An 18,159-nucleotide genomic window follows, 5' to 3' on the forward strand; every position below is an offset into this window, starting at 1 on the left:
GGGCTACATAGCGAGACTCCATCTCAAAAAAAAAAAAAAAAAAAATTAGTCCCTTACACTAACTGCATTTCATGTGCTCAGTAGCCATTCGCTGCTAGTAACTAACATATTGGACAGTGCAAGTATTACCATTTCCATCACTGTACAGGATTCTACTGGATGGCCCTGCTCCAGAGGGAAGAGGTGGAAAACATGGCAAGGTCTATGGAAGCATATTGCACATACCAGACTGGGAATGGTTACCTTCCAGGAGAGGTATATAGACAGAATGTCACTGGTAACAATGGTAACTTTTTTTTTGAGGGGGAGGGACAGACAGAGTCTTGTTCTGTCCCTCAGGCTGGAGTGTAATGGCACAATCATAGCTCACTGCAATGTTGAACCCCTGAACTCAAGAGATGCTCCTGCCTCAGCCTCCTGAATAGATGGGCTACAAGCATGTGCCACCACACCTGCTAACGTTTTTATTTATTGTAGAGATGGGGTCTTGCCATCTTGCCCAGGTTGGTCTTAAGCTCCTGGCTTAAGTGATTTTCCCACCTCAGCCTCCTAAAGTGCTGAGATTACAGGCATAAGCCATAGTACCTGGCCCCTTTTATTTCTTTTATTTCTTTTTTTTTTTTTTTTTTGCTCTGTTGCCCAGGCTGGAGTGCAGAGGCACAATCTCAGCTCACTGCAACCTCCGCCTCCCAGGTTCAAGCAATTCTCCTGTCTCAGCTTCCTGAGTAGCTGGGACTACAGGCGTCCACCACCACATCTGGCTAATTTTTTTGTATTTTTAGTAGAATGGAGTTTCACCATGTTGGCCAGGCTGGTCTCGAACTCCTGACCTCAGGTAATCCACCCGCCTCGGCCTCCCAAAGTGCTGGGATTACAGGCGCAAGCCACAGCACCTGGCCCATTTTATTTCTTAAACTGTGTATATATAAAAGCTGGGCATGGTGGCTAAAGCCTGTAATCCCAGCTATTTAGGAGGCTGAGGCAGGAGGGCCAAGAGTTCAAGCTCAGCCTGGGCAACATAGCAAGACCCCCATCTCTAAAAATTTCTTAATTAAAAAAATACAAACACACATATATATTCATAACTTTTTGTATGTCTGAAATGTTTAGTTTTGTTTCTTTTTATTTTTTAGAGACAGGGTCTTGCTTTGTGGCCCAGGCTAGAGCGCAGTGTTATGATCACAGCTCACTGCAGCTTTAACTTCCTGGGCTCAAGCAATCCACCTCAGCCTCTAGAGTAGCTGGGACTACAGGTGCGTGCTATGGTGCCCAGCTTATTTATTTTTTCATTTTTGAGATAGGCTCTCACTCTGTTGCTGAGGCTGGAGTGCAGTGCAGTGGTGTAATCATGGCTCACCGCAGCCTGGACCTCCTGGGTTCAATTGATCCTTCCACCTCAGCCTCCTGAGTAGCTGGGATTACAGGCAGGTGCCACCGTGCCTGGTTAATTTTTGTATTTTTTTGTAGAGACGGGTTTCACCATCTTGGCCAAGCTGGTCTCAAACTCCTGACCTCATGATCCACCCACCTCGGCCTCTCAAAGTGCTAGGATTAGAGGCATAAGCCACCATGCCTGGTCCAAAATATTTTCAATATTCAAAAATGTAGGTTGGGCGCGGTGGCTCATGCCTGTAATCCCAGCACTTTGGGAGGCCAAGGTGGGTGGATCACAAGATCAGGAGATCGAGACCATCCAGGCTTACACGGTGAAACTTTGTCTCTACTAAAAATACAAAAAGAGCCGGGCGTGGTGGCACGCACTTGTAGTCCCAGCTACTCTGGAGGCTGAGGCAGGAGAATCACTTGAACCCGGGAGGCGAAGGTTGCAGTGAGCTGAGATCGCACCACTGCAGTCCAGCCTGGGTGACAGAGCAAGACTGCGTCTCGAAAAAAAAAAAAGAAAAGAAAAAAGTGTAGCACAAGTCCTGGCTCTTGCCCTTTGTTCCCACAGCCTCACGCTCCTGTCTCAGAACTGACCACAGATGCAGGAGGAAACTGAGGGGAGTGAAGTGTGGGATTAGGAAGCCTTCCTGGACGAGAGATTTTCTGGGTGGGTGAGGCATGAAGAGGGGATGGTGTTGCTCTGCCTCATCCTCTCCTTTGAGTTCAGCCCTCAGTCCTCACAAGAAGCTACTTCTGTGCCAGAATTCCCCCCTCCTACATATAGCGGTCTCCTGGTACTAATTGGCATCTTGTTAATTAGCCTCATTGTCAGCACTAACTGCCTCTTTCCCGAGGGGGACCATTACCTCATTCACTGTGGAGTGAGAGGCAGCAGTTGCCCCAGGCTGGGCCAGGGGTGCCTAGGGCTTCTGCTTCAAAGTCTCTGCCTTCCCCTCCTTAGTCCTGGAGGCTTTTGTGTGTTTGTTTTGGGTTTTTTTTTGAGATAGAGTCTTGCTCTGTCACCCAGGCTGGAGTGCAGTGGCACCATCTTGGCTCACTGCAACCTCCGCCTCCCTGGTTCAAGCGATTCTCCTGCCTCAGCCTCCCGAGTAGCTGGGACTACAGGTGCCCCCCACTGTGCCTGGCTAATTTTTGTAGTTTTAGTAGACACGGGGTTTCACCATGTTGGCCAGGCTGGTCTGGAACTCCTGACCTCGTGATCCACCCGCCTTGGCCTCCCAAAGTGCTGGGATTGCAGGCATGAGACACTGTGCCTGGCCTAGTCCTGGAGTTTTTTAAATGCAGACCAACCGTAGTGAGGGGGGTGAGCGGTGGAAGCAGAGGGCTTAGAATCAGAAGAGTTGGCTCTAAGCCCAGAATGGAAAAAGTAGCCTCTATGACTGAGGCATTAGTAAATTTAGAGAACCTAGTATATGCTAAGTGCTTTACATGTATTATTTTATCCTAACCTCCCTATTATTATCATCTCCATTTTACAGATGACAGAGTTGAGCCTCAGAGAGGTTAGTGATTTGCCTAAAGCACTACCTCCACTTTCTATGCTTTTTCCTACTATCCCATGGTCTTGACCTTGAACTGCTGCAGTGCCCGCCCAGACAACAGATGCCTTCATTACCTTTTTTTTTTTTTTTTTTTGAGACGGAGTCTCACTCCGGCTGGAGTGCGGTGGCCGGATCTCAGCTCACTGCAAGCTCCGCCTCCCGGGTTCACGCCATTCTCCGGCCTCAGCCTCCCGAGTAGCTGGGACTACAGGCGCCCGCCACCTCGCCCGGCTAGTTTTTGTATTTCTTAGTAGAGACGGGGTTTCACCGTGTTAGCCAGGATGGTCTCGATCTCCTGACCTCATGATCCGCCCATCTCGGCCTCCCAAAGTGCTGGGATTACAGGCTTGAGCCACCGCGCCCGGCCCATTACCTTTTTTTTTTTTGAGACAGAGTCTCGCTCTGTCGCCCAGGCTGGAGTGCAGTGGCCGGATCTCAGCTCACTGCAAGCTCCGCCTCCCAGGTTCAAGCGATTCTCCTGCCTCAGCCTCCCAAGTAGCTGGGATTACAGGTGCGCACCACCACGCCCAGCTAATTTTTGTATTTTTCGTAGAGATGGGGTTTCACAATATTGGTCAGGGTGGTCTCAAACTCCTGACCTCAGGTGATCCGCCCGCCTCAGCCTCCCAAAGTGTTGGGATTACAGGTGTGAGCCACGGCGCCTGGCCACTTTCATTGCTTAAGTATTAGTGATTTTCTTTTTTTTTTTTTTTTTTTTTTAAGTGTTACTGATTTTCTAGTGGGTGCCAGGCCATGTGCTGAACAAGACTAATATTATTCCTGCCTTTAAGGAGATTCAAAAGACATTTACAATTCAAATCATTAAATGTTACCATGGACTAAAAAGCCAGGCAGCTGAAACAGAAGAACCAAACTTAGTCTTGGTGAGTCAAGGAAGGCTTCGTGGAGGAGGTGATTTAGACATGTAGGACAAAGCAAAACACGGTGAGAGTGGGCATGGTCAAGAGGCTAGGGAATATTCCAAGGAGAAAAAAGAGTACATGCAAAGGTTGGGGGAGAGAATGTTGAGTTCTGGGAAGTAAGTAGAGTATTTCAGTATGGCTGGAAAATGTGAGGTCTAATAGTTGAGTACTGAAAAATAAGGCAGGCACCAAGCAGGGTGGCTCATGCCTATAATCCCGGCAACTCAGGAGCCTAAGGCAGGATTATCACTTGAGCCCAGGAGTTGGAGGCTGCCATAAGCCATGATCATGCCACTGCACTCTAGCCTGGGTGACAGAGCAGGACCCCAACTCCTAAAGAAACAAACCATTAAAAAAGAAAAGGCAAGAAAAGCCAGCAGAATCTTGAAGGATCTTTGATGCCACACTTTATCTACTTTTTTTTTTTTTTGAGACAGAGTCTCACACTGTTGCCCAGGCTGGAGTACAGTGGTGCAATCTCAGCTCACTGCAACCTCTGCCTGCTGGGTTCAAGCAATGCTTTTGCCTCAGCCTCCCAAGTAGCTGGGATTACAGGCACATACTACCACACCCGGCTAATTTTTTGTATTTTTAGTAGAGACGGCATTTCACCATGTTGGCCAGGCTGGTCTCGAAATCCTGACGTCAGGTAATCCACCTGCTTCAGCCTCCCGAAGTGCGGGGATTACAGGTGTGAGCCACCGCGCCCAGCCAATCTGGTTTTTGTTTTGTTTTGTTTTGAGATGGAGTTTCACTCTTGTTGCCCAGGCTGGAGTACAATGGCATGATCTCGGCTCACCACAACCTCTGCCTCCCAAGTTCAAGTGATTCTCCTGCCCCAGCCTCCCAAGTAGCTAGGATTACAGGCATGCGCCACCACACCTGGCCAGTTTTGTATTTTTAGTAGAGACAGGATTTCTCCATGTTTGTCAGGATGGTCTCGATCTCTTGACCTTGTGATCCACCCACCTTGGCCTCCCAAAGTGCTGGCATTACAGGCATGAGCCACCGCGTCTGGCCTTTTTTTTTTTTTTTTTTTTTTTTTTGAGACAGAATCTCGTTCTGTTGCCCAGGCCGGAATGCAGTCGCCCGCCTTGGCCTCCCCAAGTGCTGGGACTGCAGGCATGAGCCACCATGCCCAGCCAATTTTTTTTTTTTTTTGAGACAGAGTCTTGCTCTGTCACCCAGGCTGGAGTGCAGTGGCATGTTCTTGGCTCACTGCAACCTCTGCCTCCTGGGTTCAAGCGATTCTCCTGCTTCGGCATCCCAAGTAGCCGGGATTACAGGCGCCTGCCACCACACCTGGCTAATTGTTGTATTTTTAGTAGGGACATGGTTTCACCATGTTGTCCGGGCTGGTCTCAAACTCCTGACCTCAGGTGATCCACCCATCTCGGCCTCCCAAAAAGTGCTGGGATTACAGGTGTGAGCCACCGTGCCCGGCCAATTTTTTGTATTTTTAATAGAGATGGAGTTTCACCATGTTTGCCAGGCTTGGCCGGGTATGGTGGTTCATGCCTGTAATCCCTGCACTTTGGGAGGCCCAGGCAGGTGGATCACCTGAGGTCAGGAGTTCGAGACCACCTGGCCAACATGATGAAACCCCGTCTCAACTGAAAATACAAAAAATTAGCTGGGCGTGGTGGCGTGCACCTGTAATCCCAGCTACTCAGGAAGCTGAGATAGGAGAATTGCTTGAACCCGGGAGGCAGAGGTTGCAGTGAGCCAAGATCGTGCCACTGCACTCCTCCCTGGGCAACAAGAGCAAAACTCTGTCTCCACCAAGGTGACATTTTCCACCCTGTGTCCTGTTCCCCAATAAAAACAAATTCACAAAAAAACAAAAAACAAAACAAAACAAAAACCATCTCAAAAAACAAAAACCCACCATGTTGGCCAGGCTGGCCTCCAACTCCTGGCCTCAAGGGATCCTATAATCTCAGCAGTTTGGGAGGCCGAGGTGGGTAGATCACTTGAGGCCAGGAGTTTGAGACCAGATTGGGCAACATGGCAAAGCCCCATCTCTACAAAACATACAAAAATTAGCCAGGCGTAGTGGCATGTGCTGCCTGTAGTCCCGGCTACTTGGGAGGTTGAGGCTGGAGGATCGCTTGAACCCAGGAGCTTGAGGTTGCAGTAAGCAGAGATCACGCCATTGTACTCCAGCCTGGGTGACAGAGCAAGACTTTGTCTTTGAAAAAAAAAAAATAGAATTGACTTGAAGGTGTCAGGCAGGAAGGCCAAATAGGAGATGAATGGGGATAGTGGCTTGAATAAGGGCAGTGGCAAGGAGAATGGGCTAGGGGTTAGGGAAGGGGGCCGACTGGCCATGCATCCAAATGCTAAGGAGAAGGGTCCAGAAAGGAATGTGTTCAGCTATTTTCCAAGGACTTCTAATTTAAACTCTCTTAAATGATTTATATTAAGGCTGGTGGTGGAGTCTTTCAGAAACAGTGTTGGTGCTAGAAGAGCTCCTGAGGATCATACAGCCTCCCCCCTCAATTTCACAGTGAAAGAAAACCTCAGAGAAGCAAAGCAACTTGCTCAAGGTCACACAGCATGTCAGTGGTAGAACATGACTCTTGGTTCTTAGATAGCATTACCCAGCCTCCACTGAGGCTAATGGCTGTAGGCGCTGTGCCAACATGACTAGATCTAAGGTGACCCAAGCAATATGTGAAGGGATTGAAAGCAGATTCCCTCTCCTCCCCTTCGCCACCCCTTCCTCCACGCGCGACTCCAGTGATCAATGAATAATTGTCGAAACAGTTCCTTTGTGCAGAACACTTTGTTAAAAGAGGTGCAGAGATACACGTCTGCGGTAGGATTCCTTATCCTGAGATCTGAGAGCTTCTCGATGCTTCCCCAACCTGCTAGGTGAGGGTGGAAAGGGCATTCCTGAGGCATCTGGTGCCCCTCCTCTGCCCCCCAACTCCCACGTGGTTTCTCCAGCCAAGTTCTCATGGAGTGGCCCCTCCCTCAGCGGCTCCACTGTTGCCATAGCAATTGGGTGGGTGGACAGCCCGTCCTATCTAGAGGCCACCCAGCCCTCGCGTGGGGAGTTACCATAACAACCCCCTAGTAATAGAGGGGGGTTGGGTACCGCCCCCTTCCCCCGCAAATGGAGAGGTGGGTGGCTTGATTGGCAGCTGGGCACACGAAAGAAGGAGGGAAAGGGAAGGAAAGGCGTCAAAGGAGATCTGAGAAGGAAATAAGGGAGAGAAAGGGCAAAAAAATAGGGAAAGAAAAGGAAACGCGTGTGCGCACGCGCGCCAGCTGGTGGGCGCGCTCCGCGGCCGCCTCGGCCGCCGCCCACTTCTTTCACGCCAGGCTCGCGCGGTCGCTCCGTCCTCGCGCGCGCCTTTCGCCTGCTCGCCTGCGCCTGCGCGCAGGTGTCGGCGCCTAGGGGGAGGGGGCCCCGGCGCGCTCGCGTCACGCTCCCGCTTCCACCCTCCCCGTGCGCGGCCGCTCCGCGCCTGCGCAGGAGAGGCGGGAGGCTCGGGTGGCTGGCTCCGGGGAGATAGCGCCTGTCAGTCGGTGGGTCGGTCCTCGCGCCGGCCCTCCCCCTCCCCGGTCTCCGGGGGAGGCGCGGTGGAGTCCGCCCCCGGGGTCCTCCGATGGGGGAGAAGCGGCGACGGCGGCAGTGGAGTAACCGAGCCGGAGCGTGAGCGGCCCCGGTGCCCCGTTCCCCGCGGAGGCCATGGGCGACCCAGCCCCCGCCCGCAGCCTGGACGACATCGACCTGTCCGCCCTGCGGGTGAGCGCGCCGTCCCCCAGCCTCGCCCTGGTTCCTGTCCCCGCCGCAGGGGAGGGAGCGGGGTAGCTGCACGCCTCACGTGCTCCCGGGCGCCCCCTCCACAAGCCTGGGTCCCCTTGGCGACCTGTGCCCCTTCCCCGGGCTCCCGCCGCGGCTGGGCCCCCGCCCTCTGCTCCCTTCTCTCTCCACTGGCTGCAGATGCTGGGAGCCAGTTCGGTCCCCACCCTGTGGTGCCCCGCCCCCACACTTCCCTGCCACCCTACCTTTACTCTGGGGTTCGGGACCCACTGGTTCCCCTAAACTTGGCCTCCCCCATCACCTGGAGAATCTTTATTGTGGCTCCTCACCTCCTTTCGGCCCTCTTTCCGCCTTTGCCCTTACTTCTATCTTCTTCCCCTGCTCTTCCTTGGCTCCTCGAATTTTGACTTTGCAACTGTCTCGACAGCCTCTCTCTCATCCCTCTTTCTCTGCCTTGCCCACCCTTGAATTGCATGCTTTCCCTGGTCAGAATTTCAGCCACCGCACCCCTCCTACAGTCACCCTCAATCCCACGTTCGGTTTTCCCTATCCCTTCTCTCCCGTTTCAAGTGCAGCAGTTCAGAACCAGGCATTTCCGGTCTCAGGGTCCCTGAATATTACATGACCAACTCTGCAGCAGCGTGGGGCCGGGAGCCCTCGGGGAGGAGGGGAGGCATTTCTTCTCTTTGGAAACTGTAGCACGGGCTGGGAAGAGGATGTTTACACACACACACACGCACACACGACACATGCTACATGTGGTCAGGCAGAAGGTTTGGAAGGCAGTGGGTATTTGTGTTAGCTGAAGGCTGGAAGCAATGGAGACCTCTCATGCTAGGGGCTAATAAGGAAAGGGGTTGAGAGGAAGCAAATGCTGCAGGAATTTCTTGGAAATACCCGTTCATTGTCCCTTGTGGGGCACTTACACACTCTGGTGGAGGAGCTTTCTATAGCATTTATGTTTTTCTTCAGCAGGGAGCTTTGGCTTAAGGGGCAACTTAGTGATTTCAAGGTGAACACTCCAGACTATCAGCCAGGTGGTGTTTTGATCCTGTGCCCTTCCAGCACTCTCACCAGGCCAAGGTGTGGGGAGAGCAGGACTTCCCATCTCTAGGTTCGCTTCTCTGGAGGCCCCCGCTCAGACTGTCTTCTGGCTTTTGAGTCAGCCAGGGAACATGGCCAGTAGTGGGAAAAGGCGGTCAGCCACGCAGGTGCCCCGGATATGGCTGGAGGGGAGAGGGGAATTGAAGAGAGCAGAGTCATGTTGTTAATTGGGTTTCTCTAGGTGACACAGTTTTTTCCTTGCCATTTTCAGGTCATAATTTGTTTGGTGCAATGTTGGGCTATGAGACCTGACTTGCTGGAGATAAGGTGATAAATCTCTGGGGAGAGGGACTGAACGTTGAATTTCTCTGTGTGCGCAGGCACGTGTGTGTGTTGATGGGGAGAGGGTCTGAAGGCTTTAGGAGGGAGATTCTTAAGGTCAGGTAAGCCAGGGTTTAAACTGGGGTGCCCAAGTCAGTTGGGATATAAGGTGGAAATCCCGATTCTGAGTAAAAGTCTCTTAATGTGCTCCATTCTGGGATGAACTTCCACCTATCCTTCCTATCTTGGTTATTGATTAACTGGCCACAGGTGCCTGTGGCTGGGGTGACTGAAATACAATAAAAAATGGGTGGGTCAGGCCAGGTGAGGTGCTTACGCCTGTAATCCCAGCACTTTGGGAGGCCGAGGCAGGGGCATCACCTGAGGTCAGGAGTTCGAGACCAGTCTGGCCAACACTGTGAAACCCTGTCTCTACTAAAAATACAAAAATTAGCCGTGCGTGGTGGCACACTCCTGTGATCCCAGCTACTCAGGAGGCTGAGGCAGGAGAATCGCTTGAACTGGGGAGGTGGAGGTTGCAGTGAGCCAAGATTGCACGCCACTGCACTCCAGCCTGGGCAACAAAGCAAGACCTTATCTTTAAAAAAAAAAAAAAAAAAGGGTGGATCCAAACCACAACCACAACCTTTGCTTTGAACCTTGTGGGACTCTGCTTGGGTTTCTCTTGCAGCCTCTTCTGGTAGTTTGGCTTGGACCCTCAACCTGGGATTTCCAGCAATTCCACAAATACCCTCTGACCTTAGATGTGGTATTTCCCTTCTGGACTTCTCCGCTTGAAACAATGTTAGCCTTTCTCAGTTGCCTCCAGCCTTACTCTCTTCTCCCTCCCCTCAGGAGACCTGGTGACCTGCTCCCAGTGCTTCTGTCTGGCCTGCCTTATGCTGTTTAAGAAAGCATTCTGCTTCCTCCTCTCCACCCCAAAATGTGAGGGCTTGAGGAAGAGCTGTACCTCCTTTGGAATGGGACTAGTGAGGGCCTACCTTCTCCTTCCTGCTGACCTTTTCTCAGTGCCTGTCCCCCTCCGACTCCACCTCAGAGAGCTGTGACACTGTCAAGCAGCTAGCGTGGTCATCTCTTGTGCTATTCCTGTCTGTTTTCCAGTGAGAAATGGTGTCTCCCTTTACTACACCATCTTGTGTTGGGGGCTGGGGAGAGGGATGGGAGAGGAACATATTCAGTATTTGTTTGCTGGCCTTAAAGAGCCCAAGGTGTATTTCTCCTCTTGTTTCAAGATAAGGCTTGGTTTTCAGCTGGTGATGAGAGTAATCGCCTGATATTAGGGAAGATTGAATTGCGTTAATCTCTTAGCCATGTGTGGGGAGGCCAGATGGACCTGCTACTTTGTAGCCACAGCCACACTTGACCTCTTTGAGGCTCCTTTTCTCCACCCGCCTGGCTGCATTGTGTGGTAAGGAAAAGCGTGGGGTTTGGAGTTGCAGTCCTGAGTTCAAGTCCTAGCTTACTCGCCTACTATGTAACCCTGGCCCTGCTCCCCTTACTGCAGATTCTGCCAAGAGCCTTACCCTCTGTAAGCTCTATTCAGTCCTGTATCGTGGACATGGTGATAGTACTGAATGCAGAGTTGCTGAGGATTAAATGCACATGAAGTACTCAATACAGTTCCCAGCACATAGTGATCATACGTGATAGCCCTTTTTGTAGTTATTTTTATCAAATGGCAATCAGAGAAGCCTTCCAGGACAACTTTATCTAAAATAGCACTCCCTCCTCTGCTTTATTTTTGTATAAAATTTTATATAGCATTCCCTTAGTCTGCTTTATCCTTCCTCATAGTATTTATCACCAGCTGACGTATGTATTTCTGTCAGCTCCACTAAAATGTCAGTTCAGTGGTCGGGTGTGGTGGGTCACGACTGTAATCCCAGCACTTTGGGAGGCCGAGGCAGATGGATCACCTGAGGTCAGAAGTTCGAGACCAGGGCCAGGCGCGGCGGCTCACGCCTGTAATCCCAGCAGCACTTTGGGAGGCTGAGGTGGGCGGATCACGAGGTCAGGAGATCGAGACCATCCTGGCTAACACGGTGAAACCCCGTCTCTACTAAAAATACAAAAAATTAGCCGGGCGTGGTGGCGGGCGCCTGTAGTCCCAGCTGCTCAGGAGGCTGAGGCAGGAGAATGGTGTGAACCCAGGAGGCGGAGCTTGCAGTGAACCGAGATGGCACCACTGCACTCTAGCCTGGGCGACAGAGCAAGACTCCGTCTCAAAAAAAAAAAAAAAAAAGTTCTAGACCAGCCTGGCCAACATAGTAAAACCCCATCTCTACTAAAAAAAAAAAGGCCGGGCGCGATGGCTCACACCTGTAATCCCAGCACTTTGGGAGGCCGAGGCGGGCGGATCACTAGGTCAGGAGATCGAGACCATCCTGGCTAACACAGTGAAACCCGTCTCTACTAAAAATACAAAAAAATTAGCCAGGCATGGTGGCAGGTGCCTGTAGTCCCAGCTACCTGGGAGGCTGAGGCGGGAGAATGGCATGAACCCAGGGGGCGGAGCTTGCAGTGAGCGGACATCACGCCACTGTGCTCCAGGCTGGGCGACAGAGCAAGATTCTGTCTCAAAAAAAAAAAAAAAAAAAATTAGCCAGGTGTGGTGGCTCACACCTGTAATCTCAGTTCCCGGTTACTCAGGAGGCTGAGGCAGGAGAATCACTTGAACCTGGGAGGTGGAGGTTGCAGTAAGCTGAGATTGCACCACGGCACTCCAGCATGGGCAACAAAGCCAGACTCCGTCTCAAAAAAAAAAAAAAAAAAAAAGAAATACAAAACAGTTCAGTGAAAGCTAAGATTTTGACTATTTTGTTCATTTTTGTATCCCCAGTGCCTGTAACAGTGTTTTGCACATAATAGGGGCTCACATGTTTATTGAAGAAGTGCCTGTTATAACAAGTGAAAGCTCAGCACAGTGCTTGCTTAGAGAAAGTATTCAATAAACCTCAGGCTTCTTAAGGTTCTTTTTGCCCCTCTTTTATTTATGCACAATTAAGAATATATTTTTTCTGGGATGTTTTTAGAATCAGACCTTGTCTGGGGTAAACAGTTCTGGAAGCCTCCAGCTGAGCGATGCCCTTGAAGTAAAGTTAGGATCATCCAACAGAAAATGTGGGCCTCTGTGTCTCAGCTTGGTTATATTCCAGGAGAACCTTCTGACTTGGAACTCTTGGCTTCTCACAAAGGATAAATATCGGCGGAAGTAGATGGGACAAGGAGGGGGCAGACCCCGGCCTGACCTCTTTCCTTTTGCATTGCTCCTTTTGGTTGACCCACTTCATAAATCAAACAGCTTCTTTTTACCGTCCAGCTCGAAGTTTTCGACTGCAGTGTCCTTGAAACTGTGGAGCTATGCTTAGCATCGCTGGATTGAAATCATAGCATGGAGCACATTCAAGAAGGACTTGTTGCTCGGTGGTAGCTGCTGACAGAGATGTTCTTTTTCAAATGATTTTGTGTTGTTGTGTCTGTTCTTTGGAGAAGTGTCTTCGCCTTCCTCCTCTCTTCATGCGGCTGTGGAGCCAGCACCACTCGGAAAGCTGGCAGTTCTGGGCATGTATTTCTAGGCTGCTGAGCAACGTGGGACTGCCACTGTGTTCTGATGTGCTAGCTGTCCAAATGTTGATGACAGATGCCTTAGGCAGGAGAATGGGAAGACTGACCTCCTGCTGCAGAAGTAAGGACATTCAATAGTGACTTTTTTTCCCCTAGAAAATTGCAAAAGGGGGATGGGGCTGTTTGGAGAGCTGGAGGCATTTAGAGTGAAGTGAAATGCTGCTTTGGCAAAATGACAGAAGGAAGATTACTGAGAACTTGGCCGAAACTAGGTGACCAGTCATTCCCCAAACAGAGAGAGAGACATCACCACCCTTTATGCTATGGTATGGGACAGACTGCCACAGTCCTTAGGGATATACACAGCGGGGGGGTTTTGACACGTAAGATAACAGTAAGGTCAGCAAGGGAGCCAGCTGGCCCAGCCCCTCACTCTTGCCTCAGGAGCTCCATTAAAACTGTGCCGTACAGAATCCTGACTTCAAATCGGGCCTCCATTCCTTTCCGCATTGAACTGTGTGCCTCAGACAGGGTCACACATGCGACTTGCACGTGTAAACCACCTTCGTTTGTCATGTAGGGGACACGATGGCAGGAAGTGTGCAACCGCTCTTGCCAAGCTTGTGTTCTGGCGTAGGTCTGTAGAGAAGGCATGCAGTAACCTCTCAACCCAGAAACACAGAGCAATTCTGGACTGGAGAGCACCTCCAGAGGCCCGTGAGTCTGCCTGTCTAATCTTTCTGTCTCCAGACAAAGTTGAATCAGAGCAAGTTATCAATAATCTCCTTTCCTGCACCAGTCAGTCGCCAAGCATTGGCAGTCTACTGTGTTGAGAATCAGGTTCCAAATTCTATGGGAAGGATGTAATATATAGTACTCAGTCCTCTACTAAGCTATTTAACCAGATCTCTGGGGACATCCACCCAAGCAATGCCTTTCTAAGCCTAGACTCTTTTTTTTTTTTTGTGAGACGAAGTCTCTCACTGTCACCGAGGCTGGAGTGCAGTGGCGCGATCTCCGCTCACTGCAAGCTCCGCCTCCCAGGTTCACGCCATTCTCCCGTCTCAGCCTCCCGAGTAGCTGGGACCACAGGCGCCCGCCACCACGCCTGGCTAATTTTTTGTGTTTTTAGTAGAGACGGGGTTTCACCATGTTAGCCAGGATGGTCTCGATCTCCTGACCTCGTGATCCACCCATATCGGCCTCCCAAAGTGTTGGGATTACAGGCGTGAGCCACCGAGCCCGGCCTAGACTCTTTTTCTTTTTCTTTTTTTTTTTTTTTTTTGACACGGAGTCTCTGTCGCTCAGGCTGGAGTGCAGTGGCCGGATCTCAGCTCACTGCAAGCTCCGCCTCCCGGGTTCACGCCATTCTCCGGCCTCAGCCTCCCGAGTAGCTGGGACTACAGGCGTCCGCCACCTCGCCCAGCTAGTTTTTTGTATTTTTTAGTAGAGACGGGGTTTCACCGTGTTAGCCAGGATGGTCTCGATTTCCTGACCTCGTGATCCGCCCGTCTCGGCCTCCCAAAGTGGTGGGATTACAGGCTTGAGCCACCGCGCCCAGCTGACTCTTTTTCTTAACTGTTACTGTTTTCCTTAATATCCTACAACCTTCAAGACTGGGACATTTTTGTTAAACCTTATTTCCATGAATTACACTCATTTTCTGTGGTCAGTGGGAAGTCATCTTGAAACCTGCTCTTCAGCCCCCACTCCCCTCAACACCTACTTTTTACTACTATCTGTCTCGGTGTTCTCTTTCCTGGATTGAAGACAGAACAAAAGTGATCAGGTTAATAAGTCAACTCTCAAAGCATTTCTTGATTGCACACAGAATATAGTAAGATACAAAAACATGACTTGGTAGAAGAGTTGGATCCTGTCCACGGCTCACAGCCATTCTCTGCTCTCTCCAGTTCTTCTGCCATTCTCCTCCCAACCAGCCAGTCCTTAACTTGAGTCTGGGCCTCTCTTAGCTATAGGAAGCTCTTCTAGGGCATAATGGAAAAAGGGTTTTGAGGCTCTTTGTTCTTACTACGGGCGGGAATAGTAGAGGGAGGAGAGAAAAGAGGGATGGAATTGTAGTGACCCAAGAGAGCCCCTGGAGATTTTGTCCAGTGGCTAGACAGCCTGAGGTTGTACGTGCTACGTGTGGGTAGGATTTCATGTTCTGTTTGAGGAAAGATCTAGAACTAGGCACAGAGGACACAGTGGTGAACAAGACCGATATGGTTCTCCTACAGTCTAGTAGTAGGGAGAGACGTTAATCAAGTAATTATTTATTAATTGTGTGTGTGTGTGTGTGTGTGTGAGATTGCAAGCCATGGTAAGGCCTGTAGCAGAAAACTTTAACATGCCATGGGCACATATAACAAGAATTGTTTTGATGATATATTCTCAGGATCTCCTGAGGGCTGTGTCATGGAAAAAAAAATTGCTTTTACCAGACAAAACTTTTATAAGACAAAAATATCTAGTTGATTGAGAGAGACGTAAATCATGTCAGAAAGCTAAACTGGCATTACTGCAGAAAGATTAGATGGAGTTGAACCAGCAGGTAGAGTTTGGTGATGGCAAGAATTGGGAGACTCTGGAATGGGGCCATTCTTATGGTGAAGCATTTGGTCAACAATCGAGGGCAAGAAGCCTGAGGAGGGGGTGGAAACTCCAGGCTTAATTCCAAAAGGATTTCTTCTGAATCAATCTTCCTGTGGGAGGGGAAGAAATGGTTTATTTGTTTGTCTCAGAAGTTAAGAGCATGTATATGGAAAGAGCTTATGACTCATATAATCCTCATTTTTACTTACAGGGGGAGGGACTCTGGGTCCTGGATCTGTGGACTTAGATATGGCTTCTCAGAGTGGGGTGTATGAGAGAGGAGGGTGTATCCCTAGATGTTATTAGCCTAAGGGGTGCCTGGGGTTTGGAAGGTAGGTAAGTCTCACAGAAATAAGAACAAGTAGGCCCAGCCCTCAGCTTAGCTCCTGTGGTCTGTGGGAAGTGGGATTCTTTCTAACATTAGCTGGATAGTGTATATAAATAGACAAGACTCTCGATTTACATTGTATACAAGTAAAGGATGAGTGGGGTGTGGAGGGGGAGTGTTACTGATTTTGCATGTTTGAAAGGAAACAGGGTTGGGGAAGCCACGAGTTTTGGGCTTCCTGGAGGAGCCAGACTCTGGGACCAGCTTGAATGTCAGGAGGATGGCAGTGGAGAAGACGGTGGGATGGGCTGTGAGGAGAGTTTGGTGGCACAGCCTGTGGGAGGAGCCTGGGTGACTGGAGAGAGATGAATGGAGGAAATGGGGATGAGCTACCTAAGAAAAATGGTGATGGTTGGCGAGCGAGGCGGCAAGAAGACCTTTGACAGAGGAGATAGCTGAGACCTCAGGTTCATCCACAGCAGGAGAATTCCAGGGCCACAGGGGACAGGCGATGTGGGGAGTATCTGTGGTCACAACTAGGAGTCCCACCATGTGGAGCCCATGACTCAGTATGTACACAGAGCACCAAATGCTTTTTGGTTCTGTCTTGGGCACCTCCGCCATTGGCACTTCCACCAGTGGTTTCTTCCGTTGCCTTTGGGATGAGCAGGCCTCCTAAAAGCAGGCCTGATATTTGCTGGTCTTCTGGCAAAGAATGGGAAATTCCTCACACCCTCTTGTTCCAGGAGCCACCTGGAGATTTGAAGGGCTTGGGTTGCCGCGTTGCTCCTAGAATGACAGGCATAGAGGAGTTTTCCATGAACAGCGGTCCTGGCAGGTACAGGCTGAGGATCCATAGGGCTGAATGAAGACAAGCCCACCTCCTTCAAGAGCCGCCTCAACTTATGTTTTTTTCCCACAAAGCCTCCCCGGATTTTGCCAGCCTTTACTGATCACGTCATCCGCTTTGTCACAGACCTTACGATTTAGCATTGGCTTATGTATTGCCTTATATTGCATAATGTGTTATGGTCTTGTTTTTCCTACCACTTCCTTACGTGTAGAGACTGTGATCCATGTCTCCTCTTCATCCATATAAAGATGCTGAGCACACAGTAGGGGTTCAGAAATTACTTGGTAAGAGACGTGGATCTAAGTATGTCTGTGACTGCTCCTTTCCTACTAGATTCAATCCACAAGCAGTACAGGGTGCCCAGTATGTGCTGGGCACTGTGGGATTCAAAGCAATACAGGTGCTGACTCAGTGGTTCTCAGCCAGGGCACCGCTGGCCTCCAGGGGGTGTTTGGAAATGTTGAGGAGGGAGGATTAACTGTCTTGGGAGCGCTGGGCGCGGTGGCTCACACCTGTAATCCCAGCACTTTGGGAGGCCGAGGCGGGCGGATCATGAGGTCAGGAGATCGAGACCATCCTGGCTAACATGGTGAAACCCTGTCTCTACTAAAAATTAAAAAAAAAACTAGCCGGGCATGGTGGCGGACGCCTGTAGTCCCAGCTACTCAGGAGGCTGAGGCAGGAGAATGGTGTGAACCCAGGAGGTGGAGCTTGCGGTGAGCTGAGATCGGGCCACTGCACTCCAGCCTGGGCGACGGAGCCAGACTCTGTCTTTAAAAAAAAAAAAAAAAAAAAGTCTTGGGAGCACTAATGGCATTTGATGTCTTGGGAGCGCTAATGGCATTTAGCACATGGGGATTGGGGTTGTTAACCATCTGGCAGAGTCTGGGACAGTGCATCGAAGAACTGTTTTTCCACCCAGATTGCCACTGGTACCTCTCATGAACTTGTTATGGACACGGGAGAGACCCAGGGAAGGTCTGGATAGGTTTCTTCCATGAAGTAGAAAGCAGTTCCTAAGTCCCCTGTGTACTTCTTTCCAGGTAGAGAGAGGAATGCGGGCTCTAAATTACCCTTGTGCATGGCACATATCTAGCAGCTTTTGTCTGCCAGCATACCTCTGGAGGTAAAATGGGTAGGCTCCCAGCCAGACTGTAAGGAAGATTTTCATGTTCTCTTTTCACCACCCACCCACTCTTTCTTTCAAGGCACATTTTTAAGAAAGTGGCTGAAGCTTGCAATAGTTAGTCTTTAATTCTAAGTAACTGAGGAAAGAGTCTTCAAGAAAACAGTTGGACAGAGTGCCCCAAAGCCTAAGCAGCGTGAGGCAAAGACCGGCAGGTGCATGCAGCATCTGAGAGAGGGGCCAGCACATCGTGCTTCTCTGGGGTCTTTTCATCCTATACTTGTCTTTTTGAAGACAGAGGTGTGGTGAATGAATGTCATTACTCACATCTCGGGGAGTGACCAGAGAGAGTAGAAGACACCTTGCCCTCAGGCCGGGCGCGGTGGCTCACGCCTGTAATCCCAGCACTTTGGGAGGCCGAGGCGGGTGGATCACGAGGTCAGGAGATTGAGACCATCCTGACTAACACCGTGAAACCCCGTCTCTACTAAAAAATACAAAAAAAACTAGCCGGGCGAGGTGGTGGGCGCCTGTAGTCCCAGCTACTCGGGAGGCTGAGGCAGGAGAATGGCGTAAACCCGGGAGGCGGAGCTTGCAGTGAGCTGCACTCCAGCCTGGGCAACAGAGCGAGACTCCGTCTCAAAAAAAAAAAAAAAAAAAGTAA

The 18,159-nt window shown here is 50.4% G+C and overlaps 1 protein-coding gene and 1 pseudogene across 7 annotated transcripts in view; one reads left to right on the forward strand and one right to left on the reverse strand.

The window, feature by feature from the left end:
* Window positions 1-7,325: 7,325 nt before the first annotated feature.
* The window catches only part of MINK1 (misshapen like kinase 1), a 69,277-nt gene continuing 58,443 nt past the window's right edge, over window positions 7,326-18,159 (forward strand). For all 7 annotated transcript variants that reach the window (XM_025362025.1, XM_025362020.1, XM_025362019.1 and 4 more), the window contains exon 1: window positions 7,326-7,625. Coding sequence is in view for 6 of the 7 variants with exons in the window: in XM_025362020.1 (XP_025217805.1) it covers window positions 7,569-7,625 (57 nt within the window). In the remaining variant the exon portion in view is untranslated. The remainder of the gene's footprint in view (window positions 7,626-18,159) is intronic.
* The window catches only part of LOC112609214, a 44,781-nt pseudogene continuing 35,427 nt past the window's right edge, over window positions 8,806-18,159 (reverse strand).

This window comes from Theropithecus gelada, chromosome 16 (genome assembly GCF_003255815.1).
Source record: "Theropithecus gelada isolate Dixy chromosome 16, Tgel_1.0, whole genome shotgun sequence".
NCBI classification, from domain to species: domain Eukaryota; kingdom Metazoa; phylum Chordata; class Mammalia; order Primates; family Cercopithecidae; genus Theropithecus; species Theropithecus gelada.